We start from the raw sequence: 17248 nt of genomic DNA on the forward strand, positions 1-17248 counted from the left end.
ATGCAAATTACCGCTGAACTATGTTCGCTTTAGTTTGTTAGGTTATTTTTATTTTTATTAAATTATAGAAATAATAGAAACAAAACTATAACGTTTGAAATGAGGAAAGAAATAAAAAAAAAAAACATATTCTATGCCTAAATCTCTCCCATTTTTCTCTCTCTCTCTTCCCCGCTTATCCCTCTGCCACAATTGCACTCTCTCCCACCAATTTCTCTCTTTCTTCTCTCAAATTCTCTCCCACTTTTTTGTTATCAATCATTCTCTCACCCTGATCCAAATAAATTCTTAAAAGCTTCGTAATAACATTTAACATAACTCAAATTAGCATTCTTACCTAAATTTAGTTTTCTTAAACAAACCTATTAGGTTTACGACTTTATTGGTATAAATTTCATATTAATTAGCCTAATCATATATTAATTCATAATTAATATTTAAATTTGTAAAATAATTTTTAATCTCCATATTAGTTTTTGATTTATTACTACAAGATCTAAAAAATAATTTACTTATTTTCAAAATTTATCAAAATTGAAAAAAATTGGTCATTTGACAAAATATATACTTTTTATTTATTATTTTTTTCTTGAAAAAAATTGTCTTCACGATTAAGTTTCACCTTCTTCTTCCTCTGTTCTCTCGTCAGGCTCACGACCTTCACTGCCACTGCCCACTTCCGACGGCTTCGCAGGCCACGCAAAGGGAACGGAGGAGAGAGGGGCCTCAGAATGAGATACTATGGCCGCAAGTTTAAACGCCATATTATTATAACATCAGTCTAGTTACAGATATATTATATTATTCAAGTATATGTTATATCTTTTTATGTCGTATATACTAAATTTTATTTTAACTAAAAATAAATATAAGTCAATCGGAATTAAGACATGTATTCTTGATTTAGTGATGGTGAGTTCGAATCTCCACCCCATAAGCTGTTGTACTAAAAAAAAACTAAAGATAAAAACAAGAAAGAAGAAATAGTTATTATCAAACATATTTTTGTTTATTTCAAAAGAAACAATAAAAAAACTAGATAAAAACTAGAAACAGAAAACAGGAAAGAAGGAACAAGAACGTTACCAAACGAATCCTTATAAAGTAATATAAAAGAATGAAAATGTCTTTATTGGTAATGCAGAATACCGGTTTTATTAATAAATATATAATACGATCAGACTAACCAATAGTCAAATTTTTACGCTTCAATAATAAAAATAAATAATAAATAAATAAAGTCATTAAATCTAATTAAGTGATCCAAATTGGACTGGCACACAAGTTTCCGAAAAGTGATAACATAAGGAATTGTCAAGTGTGATGTTCGACAGCGTTCGAAACTTCCAATTAAATCGTTTTTTAATATACAAATTTTCGGGACTTGTATTTATTTATTTATTTTTTATGAATGTTACAAAGCATCTATACTATTGTATTCTAGAGAAGAAAATATTCCAAATAAGGAAAAGAAAAAAAGAAGATGAAGTAATCTAGAGAAGAAAATATATAAAGGAAAAAAAAAGAGGATAAAATAATCTAGAGAGGAAAATATGGTTGACTTCAACATATTTTTTAGGAATAAAAAAATATTCTAGTCAAAATATTAAATTTGTATTCACATATAAATATTTCTATATACCTTGAATCGACGTTTTCATAATATCATACAAAAGTTATATAAAACTCTAGTAGAATATTACTAATATGAATATAATATTAGTATAATTAATAAATTTTAATTTATTGAAAAAGATAAAATGCTCATATGTTATTCAAAATATTTGTAATCAATAGATAATTTTGAAAATTACTAATATGAATATAATATTAGTATAATTAATAAATTTTAATTTATTGAAAAAGATAAAATGCTCATATGTTATTCAAAATATTTGTAATCAATTATTTTATTTTATTTTTTCAAAATTATCTATTGATGACATCATTTTAAATTTCTAAAGACATTTTAATGAAAAATAGACAACATTTAAAACTTTCATTCAACTGGAAAAACCCTCCAGAAAAGAATCTTTAATTTCACGTAATCTCCTATATTTTTTAAAAGCCATCTCCTATCTCCATCGAGTTGACAATATTGTCTACGAGCATGTGGCAAAGTTTGGTTGTAATACTTCTTGTGGATTAAAACACCCCAAATTTGAAAACTTCTTGACGGCTTTAAAATATAATAAATTAACGAGCGTAAGCAAATGCCATCAATGGAGGATGAAAAAAACAAACATCTATAAAAGAAAAAATAGGACAATAATTTTCATAGACATGTACCGATCTTTACTCCAATTAAAGCTCACCATAAATTCCAATTCTTAACGTCAACACCTGAGAAAACTGCCATGCCTTGGATTTGGGCCACCATTGCACTTCTTCTTCTTCTTGCTAATTACCTCTTACAGCCATGGCTGTTCAACAGCAAGAAATTGCCTCCTGGCCCAAAAGGGTTTCCCATTCTGGGATGCCTTAATCTTTTGGGAAAATTCCCTCACAGAGATCTTCAAAAATTGTCCCAAAAATATGGTCCAATCATGCACATGCGGCTGGGACTTGTAAACACCATTGTTGTCTCTTCCCCACAAGCTGCTGAGCTTTTCCTCAAAACCCATGACCTTGTTTTTGCAAGCAGGCCACTTACTATGGTCTCTAAGTTCCTCTCTTATGGGCAAAAGAATCTGGTTTTTGCTCAATATGGATCTTACTGGCGTAATGTGCGCAAAATGTGTACACTTGAATTGCTAAGTAACCTCAAGATCAATTCTTTCAAGTCCATGAGAAAGGAAGAGCTTGGATTGCTGATTGATCGTGTTCGAGAGAAGGCTAATGATGGTGCTGTGGTTGATCTTAGTTCTGAAGTATCGTCTCTAAGCACAGATATGACTTGTTTGATGGTGTTTGGAAGGAAATTTTCGGATGAAGAGTTTGATGATAGGGGTTTCAAGACTATGATTCAAGAGGTGATGCAATTGGTTGCTGCTCCTAATTTGGGAGATTTTAATATTCCTTTTGTTGCAACGTTTGATCTTCAAGGGCTGACTCGTCGGATGAAAAATGTTAGCAAAGTGTTTGATGAGTTCTTTGAAAGGATTATTGATGAGCATCTTAAGCCAATGGGTGCAAAAAGAAGTAAGGATTTTGTAGATGTCATGCTAGATCTAATGGGGTCTGAAGAAACTGAGTACCAAATTGATCGGTCTAGCATCAAAGCAATAATGTTGGTAAGTGAACCAAAAATGATATTTTTATGAAAGCTATAAAAGAGATTGTGACGTGTTTATAAATGGTTAATTGTACTTTTACAGGATATACTTGGTGCTGCAATGGACACTTCAGCTACGGTAATTGGATGGGCGCTACCTGAACTCATAAAGAACCCACAGGTAATGAAGAAAGTGCAAGATGAATTGGAAAAAGTAGTGGGCTTGGATAGGATGGTGGAAGAATCAGACTTGGTAAATTTAGAATATCTGGACATGGTCATTAAGGAAACTCTTAGGTTGTATCCGCCTGTTCCGTTGTTAGTTCCACATGAATCTCTCGAGGATTGTGTTGTCAATGACTTTCATATTCCAAAGAAATCGCGCGTAATTGTGAATGCATGGGCAATTGGACGAAATCCTAGTACTTGGACTGATCCAGAGAAGTTCTACCCTGAGAGGTTTGTTGATAGCCAAGTGGACGTGAGAGGGAGAGATTTTCAATTAATTCCATTTGGAGCTGGTCGAAGAGGTTGTCCTGGAATACAACTTGGTCTAACTGTGGTTCGTTTGATACTAGCCCAACTCGTGCATTGTTTTGATTGGAAGCTTCCAAATGATATGTTGTCAGTTCAATTGGATATGACAGAAGAATTTGGTTTAACTTGTCCTAGAGCTCAAGATCTTATAGTTACTCCTATTTATCGTATTCATTCCGATGCCAAATTCAATTAATGTATTAGAGTTGTTATCATCTTTTGAAAAAAAAATAGATAAATAAAAGAGATAAATCACAACCATAAGCATCACAAAGCTGCAAATTCTCTCCGAGACACTTCCGAGTAAAAATCTATCTTCATCTGATCTGTACACTTAAACAACAATAATGCAAGAGTCGGTCTCTAAATTAATGTGGCAGAAAATTTCTACTTGTTACTTTTTACAAGTTTTTTCACTTTTTTTTTCTTTGAAACAGTTTTTTCAATCTTTGAATAGATAAAAAGTTAGTTATTGCTAGCTAATTACAAGCTTTCTCATGGGCATAGTGAAACAAATTCATGATATAGGCACGATGGCTAACTTTGGAAAACGGTATTTTTTAGACTTTAATTTAATGGTGAAATAATTGAGGCCAAACTGAGTATCGCTCAATTGGTTTAAGACGTCTATCTCCGATCAAAATGTTGTAAGTTTAAATCCCCACCTCATATGTTATACTAAAAAGAAAAAAAGTCAAATAGTTGAGATTTATGATTGATGTTAGTTACTAATTGATGTCAGTAAATGTTAGTTCTACAGTTAGAAGAATAATATCGATTATTAATCGACATCTAAATAACCGTCTATGATGACGTTTGTTTATGATGTCAGTTCTAAACTGACAATGAACTGACATTGTTTTTACAAAAACATGAAAAAAAGTAACAATAATAATAAAAATACTATTTATACCATTTAAATACCTATAAAACTCATATTAAATTCATTCTAGCAAACAAAATAATTCAATAATTTTTAAAGAAATACAAATTCAATAATCACAAAGTTTTATAATCACACGGGAAAGAATTAAAGAACCTAACAGTTAACAGTTAAAGGTACCAGACTATACAATAAATCGGAGTTAGAAAGACTTTCGCTCGTTGCAAAGGCAAAATGCCAGAGTCAAGTCTTCCTCTCTATGAGTAGCCTATGGATCGGAGGTCATAATAATGTAAGAAGTCATATCTTTTAGCTAACTTGCTAAGGAATAAGGACTAGTCAGACCAATAAAACATACCAACCTTGACAATAGGCATTATCATGAATTCAACCAACGGTACTCTTAGGAGAGAAGGCCAGAAATAATGAATAAAGTTGATCAAGAGTGAACCGTGATGGTCCTGTATATAGGCATTGATAAGAATTAATGAGTAGAAATAGCACACAAGTTAGAACATAAATGAACATAGGAACCATAAGGGTATCATCAAATTAAGGTACTTTTAGTACTAAAAACAGATAACAACAGAACATGGGCCTAAAATGTAGTTGTAATCCCACGGTGCTATCCTATGCAGAAATTTTCCAAGAAGATCTATGGACTGAGTCGGAACAACTCTTGCTCGACTAACTAAAAGAAAGGATTTGTGCTGCCCGCCAACGGATTTCTATCGAGTTGATATCATGTTTGTTTTCCTTTTATTGAATTTGAGAGATACAGAACATGCTTTATTTAGAAAAAGATGTTAAGTAAGGTGTCCCTCCTTTGAGAGTGATAAGGGAGAAAGGGGAATTGGCTCTATGCCTACCTCTTTTCTTTTCTTCTCATGCTCGCTTCCTTCCCCTGTGTTTCGGGGTTTTTAAAGACGCGCCGGTCTTTTTCCCTTCTTTCTTCTCAATGCCGAGCTTTACGATATCACTCAATTTTCTCATCACCTTCAATGCATCTTTCTAACCGACATTGTTCTGCCTATTAACGTCAGTTATTAACTGTCATTAAAAGTTCAACTGTTGATTTTTTTCAAAAATAACATTAAAGGGAGGGCTACATAAGTTTTTTTTTTTTACTGAGGTATAAATATTTGGTTCGATAATATTATACATAATAATAGATATAAAATATAATAATTATTATTTAAAAGTCCAAGTAATATTAAAATATAACTTTTCACGAGGTTTAATAGATAAAAATGAATATTTTTTAAAAAAAAAGAAAAAGAAAAAAAAATGAATATATATATATATATATATATATATTAAAGTTCGAGGAATTCAAATAACAAAAATTTCTCTCTTATGTAAAGTTCTATCAATTAAATAAACTTGATAAGACTAATTTGTTTTTATCTCAATATTTTATACATAAAATTCCCATCTTAATTATTTAAAGTTTTCCAATTTCTTCTTTTCATATTCTTTCAAGTTTTCCATGCAAAAATAAAGATCGTTAAAACGAGGAAGCTTAGTAATAATTGTATTATTACCAAGAATTTTGACATATTGACGAGAAATGTTGGCATCTAAATTTTGTGAAAACATATATGAAAATTTTTTAATTTTAAAAAATAAAAATGATTTAAATTAATAAATATATACTTTATATTTTCATGAATATTTTCATATTTCTTTGATATTTTTAAAAATATATATTAACTGCATGAATGCAAGGAGTTAATATATTGATTTTTCAATCAAAATTAGACATTGAGACATTTCTATTGATATTTTCATGTCTATTGTTTCGACATCGACGTAAAGAATAAATTAACATTTTCATAGTATCACAAAAATATATATATATATATATATATAAAAATTCAATAAAAATAATAAATATAGATCTAATACCAATATTAATAAATTTTAACTCATTTAAAAAGAGTGAATGTTTATTTGTCATTTTTAATATTTGTTATGAAAAATTTATTTTTATGTGTTTTTTACCAATAACTATTGACATCGTCATTTTATTAATATTTCTATACAGATTTTATAAAATTGTGATATAGACATTTTTTATATCGAGATTTAAAATATTTAGTTATATGAAAATTTGGAAGTATCATAAAAATGTCGTTGTATTATTGTATATAGATATTTAAACTTTGATTGTTATTGGCTTGGTTGTACTGTTTGTCTTCGTGCATCAGATCAAACCCATCAAATTTGACGATTTAAAATTTACAAACCGGCCGGCAATGGACAGAAATAGTAGAGAAAAAAGAACAAGAAAAATTTCACTTTCACAATACATGTAGCATACTCCGTTGGGTTTGTTTTTTGAAAGAACCAAATTTTTAACATAAAATGAACAGAAATAATAGGGGGGAAAAAGGCAAGGCGAAAAGTTTCACTTTCACAATACATTGGGTTTCTTTTTTTAAAAATCAAACGTCACGTCTAGATTGAAATCCTAAAGAGATAGGATTCTCCATCAACATTGTCTTTATCAAACAAGTGAGGCAAGAGCCAAAGACAAATAAGCAAAGATAAAATTATTGTGGTAGGTTTACTTAAGAAAGTGAGGTGGGTCGAGTCATCAAGATTGAGCCACTCGATTGAACCTAGTGAAGGAGAGGTGAGGTGAGGTATGTTCTATAAAACTCTACTTTTCGTTACATTCTACTGAATCCTTTTTATCTAAGTTAAACATCGACGTTGAAACCCTCATCCAAACTCTACGCACCGTAGAGTTTCCTTTTTAAGAAAATCAAAATTTTAATATAAAATGGACAAAAATATTAGGGATAAAAAGGCCGGATAAAATTTTTGGCTTCCCTTTTTTAAAAAATCAAATGTGACGTCTAGATTGAAACCCTAAGATAGAATTCGCCATCAATATTGTCTTTATCAAACAAGAACAAGAGTCAAGACAAATAAGTAAAAAGTCTAACGGTAGTAGGTTAACTTAAGAAAGCGACATGGGTCGAGTCATTGGATCGGCCCACTCGATTGAGTTGAAGACTCCTTCTATAAATAAGAAAAAAGGTGAGATCTATACAACCATACATCATTATCAATATATATGGGGTTCCATCTCAAAATCAATTGACAATGAGAGGGAGCAATCCATGTCTTGTTAGGTCCATTTTCTTTTCAATGTGAAATCCTTAACAATCATCTCATTACTCTCGATTGAATTTTTACGTGACTTAGGCATCCACGACGTTGGAAACCGTTATCCAAATTAATTAAGATTATCCCCATCTTTCCCTCTCATTCAATTATTTAACATCGGAAGAACATAAAAGACACCACTCCCAGATTTTTCCCCCTCATTTCAAATCTGAAGTCCCATAGGCAATAGCTATGGCTTGGATTTGGGTCACTCTTGTATCCCTTATTGCTCTTCTCCTACGCTCATGCCTCTTCAAAAACCACAACAAACGCAAGAAATTGCCTCCTGGTCCAAAAGGGTTTCCAATTTTTGGTAGTCTACATTTGCTAGGAAAGCTCCCTCACAGAGATCTTCAAAAATTGTCCCAAGAATACGGCCCCATAATGCACATGAAACTAGGTCTCGTACCCACCATCATAGTCTCTTCCCCTTCCGCCGCCGAGCTGTTCCTCAAAACACACGACCTCGTTTTCGCCAGCAGGCCACCCTCGGAGGCCTCGAAGCACATCTCATACCGTCAAAAAAACTTGGTGTTTTCACCATACGGCCCATACTGGCGCAACATGCGCAAAATGTGCACTCTCGAACTGCTCAGCAACCTCAAAATCAACTCCTTCAAGTCCATGAGAAAGCACCAGCTGGGGCTGTTGATTCAGCACCTTCGAGAGGCCGCGGCTTGTGATCGAGTTGCTGTGAATCTTAGCGATAAAGTCACGTCTTTTACCACAGACATAACTTGTCTAATGGTGTTTGGGAAGAAATATGAAGACAAAGAGTTTGATGAGAGGGGGTTCAAGGCTGTGATGCAACAAGGTTTGCAATTGGGAGCTGCCCCTAATTTGGGGGATTTTATTCCTTTTATTGCTGGGCTTGATCTTCAAGGGCTCACCCGTCAGATGAAAGCTGTTCATAAGGTGTTTGATGGGTTTCTTGAGAAGATTATTAATGAACATCTCGAGGCCAGAGATGAACATAAAACTAAGGACTTTGTGGATGTCATGTTGGACCTCGTAGATTCTGAGCAGTCTGAGTATCAAATTGATCGGTCTGCCATTAAAGCTATTATGCTGGTGAGGTTTAAATTGTCTATCTATATAATTATACATCTGAAATATTCAATTTTTCTTTTTAAGAATATAGTGTTATAAATGCGGTGAGAATTTGAATTTTGATCTAATTTTTTTCGAGTTCAAGAGGCTGAGATTTAGGTAAGCGGATTTAAAAAGATTTAAGATATGTTTTAACTAGTTAATTGATTCCCATAATCTCAAATATGCATATCTATTCAATTTTTTTTTTTTTTTGTAATAACTGTGAGTTATTAACTACTAATCAAATACTACTTTTTTTCCCCTAATAATTGTTATAGTGCGACTTGCAAGTACCTACCATCTATTTAAAGAGCTGGCAAAAGAAAAAAAAAACAAAACAATGTGTGATTTTGGTCGTAATTAAACATAATTGTCGTCTGTCGGCAAAAACTCTTTATTTACTTTTTATTGTTCCACTCTGTTTGCTCTATTAACAAAATATGCATACGGTCCCAAACAAAGTTAAAAAATCAATATTAAAGAAAAGGTTGATAATTAAACCCTCTTGTTTGAGGATATTTGTGGATTAATTGAGATTTTCCCTCGTACTGAAATCAGAAAAGAGATTCAATATAACTTAGCCAAGCAGACATAAAGAAAGACTACAATATTCTGGAAACGTTTTATGAGTCTATCACTAATAGATTTGTCTACTTTTGATAGAATATATGAGTCGTAAACATCTACCAACCAATAGACTACATCATTTGTAGGCGTTTCATTGATAACGTGAATTATCCATTGATTTTTTTTTTAATTTTTATTTTTGAGCTTTTTGCAGGATATGCTTGCTGCAGCAATGGATACTTCAGCTACTGCAATTGGATGGGCAATGCCAGAGCTTATTAAACATCCACATATCATGAAGAAAATGCAAGTTGAATTAGAAAAAGTGGTAGGTTTGGATAGGGTCGTTGAAGAATCTGACTTGGAAAACTTGGAATATTTGGAAATGGTCGTTAAAGAGATTCTTAGACTATATCCTCCAGCTCCATTATTAATTCCTCGTGAATCTCTTGAAGATTGCATAGTCAAAGGCTTTCATATTCCTAAAAAATCACGTGTAATAGTAAACGTATGGGCTATTGGACGAGATCCAAGTGGTTGGACGATTGACCCAGAGAAATTCTTTCCCGAAAGGTTTATCGATAGCCAAATAGATGTGAGGGGGAGAGATTTTCAACTGATTCCATTTGGAGCTGGTCGTAGAAGTTGCCCTGGAATGCAATTGGGATTAACCGTGGTCCGACTATTACTAGCTCAACTCGTACATTGTTTTGATTGGGAACTTCCAAATGGTATGTTGCCATCTGAACTAGATATGACAGAAGAATTTGGTTTAACTTGTCCCAGAGCTCAAGATCTTTGGGTCATTCCTACTTATCGTCTTCAAAATTAATTTTTTAATGTAAAATTTGAACTAATGTTATCAGCTTATTTGAACAATAAATCTGCTCTAAATAAATTAACATGTATCATCTCGAGGAAATAAGTGTCATTTAGAACTCAGTTTTCTAAACAAAATTTTAAATTGGTTTAAAAATTCTCTAGACCGACTCAATCCAACTAGTGTACACCCTTAATATTATTAACCATTTGGAAGAACACTTCTGGCATAATCATGAGAAATAATAAGGGCGAGATCTTTAAAGTGGATGACTTTTAAATATTAGGGGATTTGTAATTGGTAGCATATAAGTTTTCTATATTTAACAAAATAACATGCCTTTTTTATATTTTCAGATATAACATTTTTTTTGAAAATCTTGATTTTAAAATTATCAGTATTCCTAAATTACCCTTTTCAATTATCGTGAGTAAACTTTCCCAATTTCTTTTCGTTATTATATATCAAACATATATCACATATATATCAGGAGTATATCTAACAACATTAGTATATCAGAAGTAAATCAATAATATATTAGAAGTCAATCAGTTCTATATCAGTTGTATAATAGCAAATCACTATTTTACCTGCTTTAACTATTTGTCTTGTATTTTTTTTATCAATTAAAAATCAGTAGGTATTGACATGCATGAAAAATGAGAAAAAAATTTGATACTTACTGAAAATGAGAAAGAAAACTTGAAAGGAACGTGAATGTCAATGTCAATGGTGATTTTCGAAATTACTGTGAATGAGAAATCAAAGAGAAGAAGATGAATGCACAATCAATTAGAAATCAGAGGTAAATAGAAACTTAGGGTTTTTCTGTATATCAATAGTATATCAGTGATATATCAAGTATACATCGTACATATATAAGTAGTACAATTAAGTTTTATTTAAAGTTTTAAAGATCAAAACGAAATCAGTAACAAAATGTCATTCTTAAAAAGTTTAAACATCATTCTTGGGTATCAATATTAACATCAAATCAGTAGCAAATTCCTTCAACCAAAAACTTAAAAGGTTTAAACATCAAAACAAACCAGTTGCATAAACCAAAAGTAGACTAACCAATGTCATTCTTAAAATTCTATAAAGAAGAAGCATAAGTTCCAACAATCTAGGAAAGCGTAAGTTTCATTCTTGTATAATCTTTAGGTAAAAGCTTTGGACATCAATCTTCGTTTTTGATGATTGTCGTGTCTTCGGAGATAATATCTTTGAAGCTTTCCGTTTTTCCATAGACAACACTTTTGCGTTGGTTTATGTTGTCTTTTGAGAAGAACGACATCGATGTTTTTTTATTTCATTTTTCGTGTTTGTACCATTGCTTTTATCTGAAAAAAAAATTATTTCATATATTAGTAGTATATTAGAAAACATATTAGATGTAATATGTTTGAAATAATGGGTAGATATCATAGATATATCATAAGTAAATCAATTTCATATCATATGTATATCAAACCTATATCTCACATATATATCAAGAGTATATCTGTCAATCATAGTTATATCAGAAGTAAATCAATAGTATATCAGAAGTCAATTAGATATATATCACCTATAGTAGTAGATATCATAGTTATATCAGAAGTAAATCAATTTTATATCACATGTATATCAAACATATATCACATATATATCAGAAGTATATCTGTCAATCATAGTTATATCATAAATAAATCAATAGTATATCAGAAGTCAATCAGTTCTATATCATCTATAGTGGTAGATATCATAGTTATATCAGAAGTAAATCAATTTCATATCATATGTATATCAAACATATATCAGGAATATATCTATCAATCATAGTTATATCAAAAGTCAATCAATTCTATATCACCTAGTAGTATATATCATAATTATATCAGAAGTAAATCAATTTCATATTAGATGTATATGAAACATATATCACATATATATCAGGAGTATACCTGTCAATCATAGTTATATCATAAGTAAATCAATAGTATATTAAAAGTCAGTCGGTTCTATATCATCTATAGTAGTATATATGATAGTTATATCAAAAGTAAATCAATTTCATATCATATGTATATAAAACATATATCACACATATATCAGGAGTATATCTGTCAATCATAATTATATCATAAATAAATCAATAGTTTATCAAAAGTCAATCAATTCTATATCACCTATATTAGTAGATATCATAGTTATATCAAAAGTAAATCAATTTCATATCATATGTATATCAAAAATATATCACATATATGAGGAGTATATATGTCAATCATAGTTATATCATAAGTAAATCAATAGTATATCAGAAGTTAATCACTTCTATATCATCTATAGTGGTAGATATCATAGTTATTATTAAAGCTCAAGACCAAGTTGAAGACATAAAGCACGAATAACAAAATCATTTGACCAAGCCTTTAAAGATCCACCAACGGTAATCTTCATCTATCTCTGGGAAAATATCTCAACCTTCAATGCAAATCAGTAAAGGCCCATTTTACTGTCCTTTCATCTTCCCATAAGAAAAGTTTGTCTTTATAGCCGTTAGTCATTAAAATTAATTCCCAGGAAATCCTTTCATTAATGGCTCTCGGGAACAACTTTCTTCTCTCTCTTTTTCTTCATATTTCTTTTGTGCACAGATAAAGCAGGGGCTTGAGCCTTCTTTGTTTTTTAAGAAATAATATTTTTACATTCTCAGAATATTGGCTCAATTCTTTATAGTTATATCAGAAGTAAATCAATTTCATATTATATGTATATCAAACATATATTAGGAATATATCTGTCAATCATAGTTATATCATAGGTAAATCAATAGTATATCAGAAGTCAATCAGTTCTATATCACGTAGTAGTATATATCATAGTTATATCAGAAGTAAATCAATTTCATACCATATGTATATCAAACATATATCACATATATAGTAGGAGTATATCTATCAATCATTAGTATATCAAAAGTAATTTATTGTTGGTTCGGGTCTGCAGGGTATACTTGTAATTTAGAACGTGGACCTTTATTATTTTTGCAAAAAAAAATGCTATATTTGAAAAACTCAAACCTTGTTGTTATTTTGCTTATTTTCCTAACTTTTTTTTGCCATATCTCAAGTTGCAAAAAAAAAAATAATTAAAAAAATAATAGATTTTGGAATCGAGAAATTTAAAGAGATATTTTTATTAGTATTGTTGATTTCGATTTTTGGACAAATACTATATATAGGTACCACGTACGCCATTGTCTTTTGACTCAAGCTTCATTGGCAGACATATTGCAATCTCGAGTGTTAGGTTCATTAACCGTACTCGTATGTTCTTACGGTGTGCTTGACACTTCTCATTCAGTGCACTCAGAGGTTGTCTGGTGCACTCAACACTCTCTTTTTAACTGTAATGCGAGTTTTAGTGTTTCTCCGTACCATGTGGCACTCTAAATCCACCTCTCAAAATTTATTAAAAACACACTTTTCATGAGTAAAATTATAAATCTAATAATTTAAATTTCCTTATGGAGTGCTCAATCTCGGAAGCCTGTGGTAAATCTACCTCAAGATTCTGGCTGAGATGAGAGAGACATCATCAATCTCTCTGTTACGAGAGAGGCAACATAAATTTCTAAGCCTCTTACTTGCAATATTAAACCACCAATGAACCAAAAAACTTAAATTCATAGATTGTGAATTTAATCATTTATAAAATATCTAACCTAATTTATTAGTATGTGTAATTTATTGGGAATATAGAAGTCCTAGATAGTAAAATCTTGCGGAATTAACAATTGAGCGAGTGGATGCAGCCTTAAAATCTTATTAACAACCATTTTTGAATATTCCATGTGACTCGAGTCGGATTAAATCCACCATTTTCTATTATTCAACCCTTAATTTCTTATTGCTTTGATGAGTTGGGTTAATGATTCAACCCTTATTTTATGGAAAAAACTTCCCTCCTGATTATCCAGGAGAAAACTACTCCTGATTTCTTATATGGTCTAATAGCATACAGGCAACTTCCTCCTGAATCCTAAGAGGGAAGTTTTTTGCGTAAAATATTCAAGATATGTTGTTGGCCACTTTTGTGTGGGCTCCATTAAAGATATAGAAATTATGACAACAACCTCGTGTTAAACGTGTTGTACTTTCTTGTCCACTCATCTCCATCTTTTATCTACAACCACAAACTTTAAGGGATATTTGTGTTTGGTTCGTTGATTTACTTCCAACAATTTTATGCAATTATAAAGCATTCAAATTATTCAAAAGATCTTACATTTTTACATTAACCGAGTAATTTGATATGGTTTAATCAATAATAATATATTCATTCTTACTTCTTATTAGATTTTCATTTACTAGTACAAATTAATTTACTAATGAATAATTAATTAGAGCATATATATTGAAACTTGAAAGTACAAATAAATATTTTAGTTTAGAAAAATACTGAAATAATTGTGGGTTCCAAATTTATTAAATTAGAATGAGGAAGAAAATATATATATATATATATAAAACATATATATTCAATGATTACACCTTGAATATCGTTAAAATGATGAAACCCATGGATGAGAATGTGTTCAAAGTAGGGGTATAGAACCGTTATCAATAGGCATTCCGGATGTTTGAGAATAAACTATTCTTAGTGTTCAAATCCTGGATAACAAAATAAGACCTTTGATTACACATGTTCATTCCACCAAGGTATATAAGTTTGGTATCTAAACATTGAAAATTATATCTAATAAATCTTTAAATTTTAACAAGTATCTAATCAACTTCTAAATGGTAGAAAGTATTAGGTTCTTGAACTTATCTAATATATTTTAAAATTTAAAGGCCTAAAAGACATCAATTTAGAGTTTCTAGGCGACATCAAACTTGTAATTTAATGGCTAATGTTTATGTGGGATAAATTATCTATACCCATTTCAAATCCAAGTCTAAAATAGTGATGGCTTGGATATGGGTCACTGTTCCAGCGCTGGGTGGTTTTGCTCTTGTCTCACACTCATGCCTCTTCACAAACCAAAACAAAAACTATCGAGCTGGCAGGAGTGCAAACAAAGTCGCATATTGGTTAGGGAAATGGGTGATCCATGTTATATAAGAAAGACAAGTATCTTTATTGGTATGAGACATTTTGGGTGAAACCAAAATTAAAACTAAGGTACTTGGGGTACACTTGTCCTTAACAAGTGATAACTGATACTTGAGGTACCAGGCCTTTTTTCTTCGTCTCTAGGGTTTATCTTCTCTGATGACGAAGAGAGTTGGATAGTAGTGTATCTCTTGTTGAGATACTTATAAATGGATTAAATTTACTCAACCCATAAGTTTAAGCTTTCGGGTTGAGTGGTGATTTATTCATCTTTAACATCCTTGGTTTACCTTTTACTTTGGGTGACATAAATTTTGGTTGAACCGCTGATTGTTGAATCTGTTAAAAAATGTGGGTCTCTTGCTGTGGATATGATTTGTTTAATAATGATGTTTGTGAGGAAATATACGGACAAAGAGTTGGATGAGAAGGGTTTAGGGCTGTTATACGCAACAGGCAATGGAAGTGGCAGCCGTTCCTAATTTGGGAGATTATTTTATATTCCTTCTTTTGCTGTGCTTCATGTTCAATGATTGTGACGTCCTGCCAAATGTGATAGTAAGGCATTTGATGGGTCCTTAGAGAGGATCATTGAGGAACATGTTGAGTCAACCATCAAAGTAAAACTAAGGATTTCCTGGATGTTATGTTGGATTATTTGATGAGATCTAGAGAAATAGAGTATCAAATAAATGGCTCTAGCATTAGTGTCTTGTCTATTAAGTTTATGAATTAATTATTAAAAGGATAAAACTTGGCTCCTCACTAGTAATGAGCAACTTTGTCCTTACCACCATTAAATATTTGACAACTAACAGAGAGAAATGAAAAAAACAACACTTTATTTTAAAATGTAATGAGTTGTTAAATATTTAATGGTGGTAACGACAAGATTGCTCACTGAGGAGTCAAGTTTTATCCTTATTAATTAAAATACAATGAAAATATTGGAGAGTTTTAGGGAGAAAGGTCAAAAATTTTTTTTTTTTCGGTTCACCAAGGATAAAAGATTTGAACTTACCACCTTTGAAAGTTTGTTTTTTTTTACCCTTATCTTTAGAAAGGAGTTGAATTATGTTGATGTGGATAAATTTGAAACATGTATATCTTGGAGAGTTGGAGTTATAAAAAAATAAATAAATAAAGGGAAGAAGAAGAATATGAAAAAGTCTTTTAATCCAGTCTAACTGTTGGGGAAAAATGTTAAGGGGAATATATATATGCAGTAACAATAAAATATCTCTAGTTCTTAAGTAAGAGCAATCCAACGGTATATTTTTCCCTTTCATGAGCAAGTCACAGTCAATAAAGGAAATACGAGATAGAGATGAAAAATAAACACCAGAAAATATACTGGTTCACTCCAAGCTCGGAACTACGTCCAGTCTTCTGCAATATGCAGGTTCTACTATAATGGGAATATTACAATGACCTTTCTTCGTCTAAAACACTGTCTAGATGCTGAACTAATAGCCACCTAACTTCTAAGCACTACAACAATAACTATTTAGGATTGACAACGGACTGCCGACGATGCTCCACAGTACAATATCTCACTTTTCTCTCTTCTCTCCACCCGTAAAAATGGCTGCCGCTCACCCTATTTTGCTTCTGTGTTAATCTCACGGGGTGAAGACCATAAAACAAAAGAAACATATATAATGGTGGCAAATGCTTAATGAAGAAGAAAAATTGATTTGGGCCCAAATGGTTGCCCAATAACCAACCTTCAATTAATTGATATTTTGTCTCCATTTTTCCCAACACAAACTTCATGGTTGCTCTATCAAAGCATAGGAAAAGAAAGAGGAAGCAAATGGTAGGACATGACGAAAAGTGGACATACCATCAA

At 31.3% G+C, this 17248-nt stretch overlaps 2 protein-coding genes across 2 annotated transcripts; both read left to right on the forward strand.

Annotated features, from left to right (window-relative positions):
- Nucleotides 1–2261: 2261 nt before the first annotated feature.
- Nucleotides 2262–4015, forward strand: LOC111005474 (cytochrome P450 71AU50-like). The gene is made up of 2 exons (XM_022276976.2): nt 2262–3233; nt 3318–4015. The coding sequence occupies exons 1-2, from the start codon at nt 2358–2360 to the stop codon at nt 3945–3947; spliced, it is 1506 nt and encodes a 501-aa protein (XP_022132668.1). The 5' UTR covers nt 2262–2357; the 3' UTR covers nt 3948–4015.
- A 3988-nt stretch (nt 4016–8003) lies between these two features.
- Nucleotides 8004–10345, forward strand: LOC111005855 (cytochrome P450 71AU50-like). Its single transcript, XM_022277507.2, has 2 exons — nt 8004–8882; nt 9685–10345. The coding sequence occupies exons 1-2, from the start codon at nt 8004–8006 to the stop codon at nt 10300–10302; spliced, it is 1497 nt and encodes a 498-aa protein (XP_022133199.1). The 3' UTR covers nt 10303–10345.
- Nucleotides 10346–17248: the final 6903 nt, after the last annotated feature.

This window comes from Momordica charantia, assembly GCF_013281855.1.
Source record: "Momordica charantia cultivar OHB3-1 chromosome 1 unlocalized genomic scaffold, Mcharantia_2.0 BLBB01000001.1, whole genome shotgun sequence".
Lineage (NCBI taxonomy): Eukaryota > Viridiplantae > Streptophyta > Magnoliopsida > Cucurbitales > Cucurbitaceae > Momordica > Momordica charantia.

Excerpts from the sequence above, each read along its gene's own strand:
- LOC111005474 (XM_022276976.2), top strand. The coding sequence starts at position 2,358 with ATGCCTTGGATTTGGGCCACCATTGCACTTCTTCTTCTTCTTGCTAAT. Across the intron at positions 3,234-3,317 it reads GCATCAAAGCAATAATGTTG|GATATACTTGGTGCTGCAAT; the intron begins GTAAGTGAACCA and ends GTACTTTTACAG.
- LOC111005855 (XM_022277507.2), top strand. The coding sequence starts at position 8,004 with ATGGCTTGGATTTGGGTCACTCTTGTATCCCTTATTGCTCTTCTCCTA. Across the intron at positions 8,883-9,684 it reads CCATTAAAGCTATTATGCTG|GATATGCTTGCTGCAGCAAT; the intron begins GTGAGGTTTAAA and ends AGCTTTTTGCAG.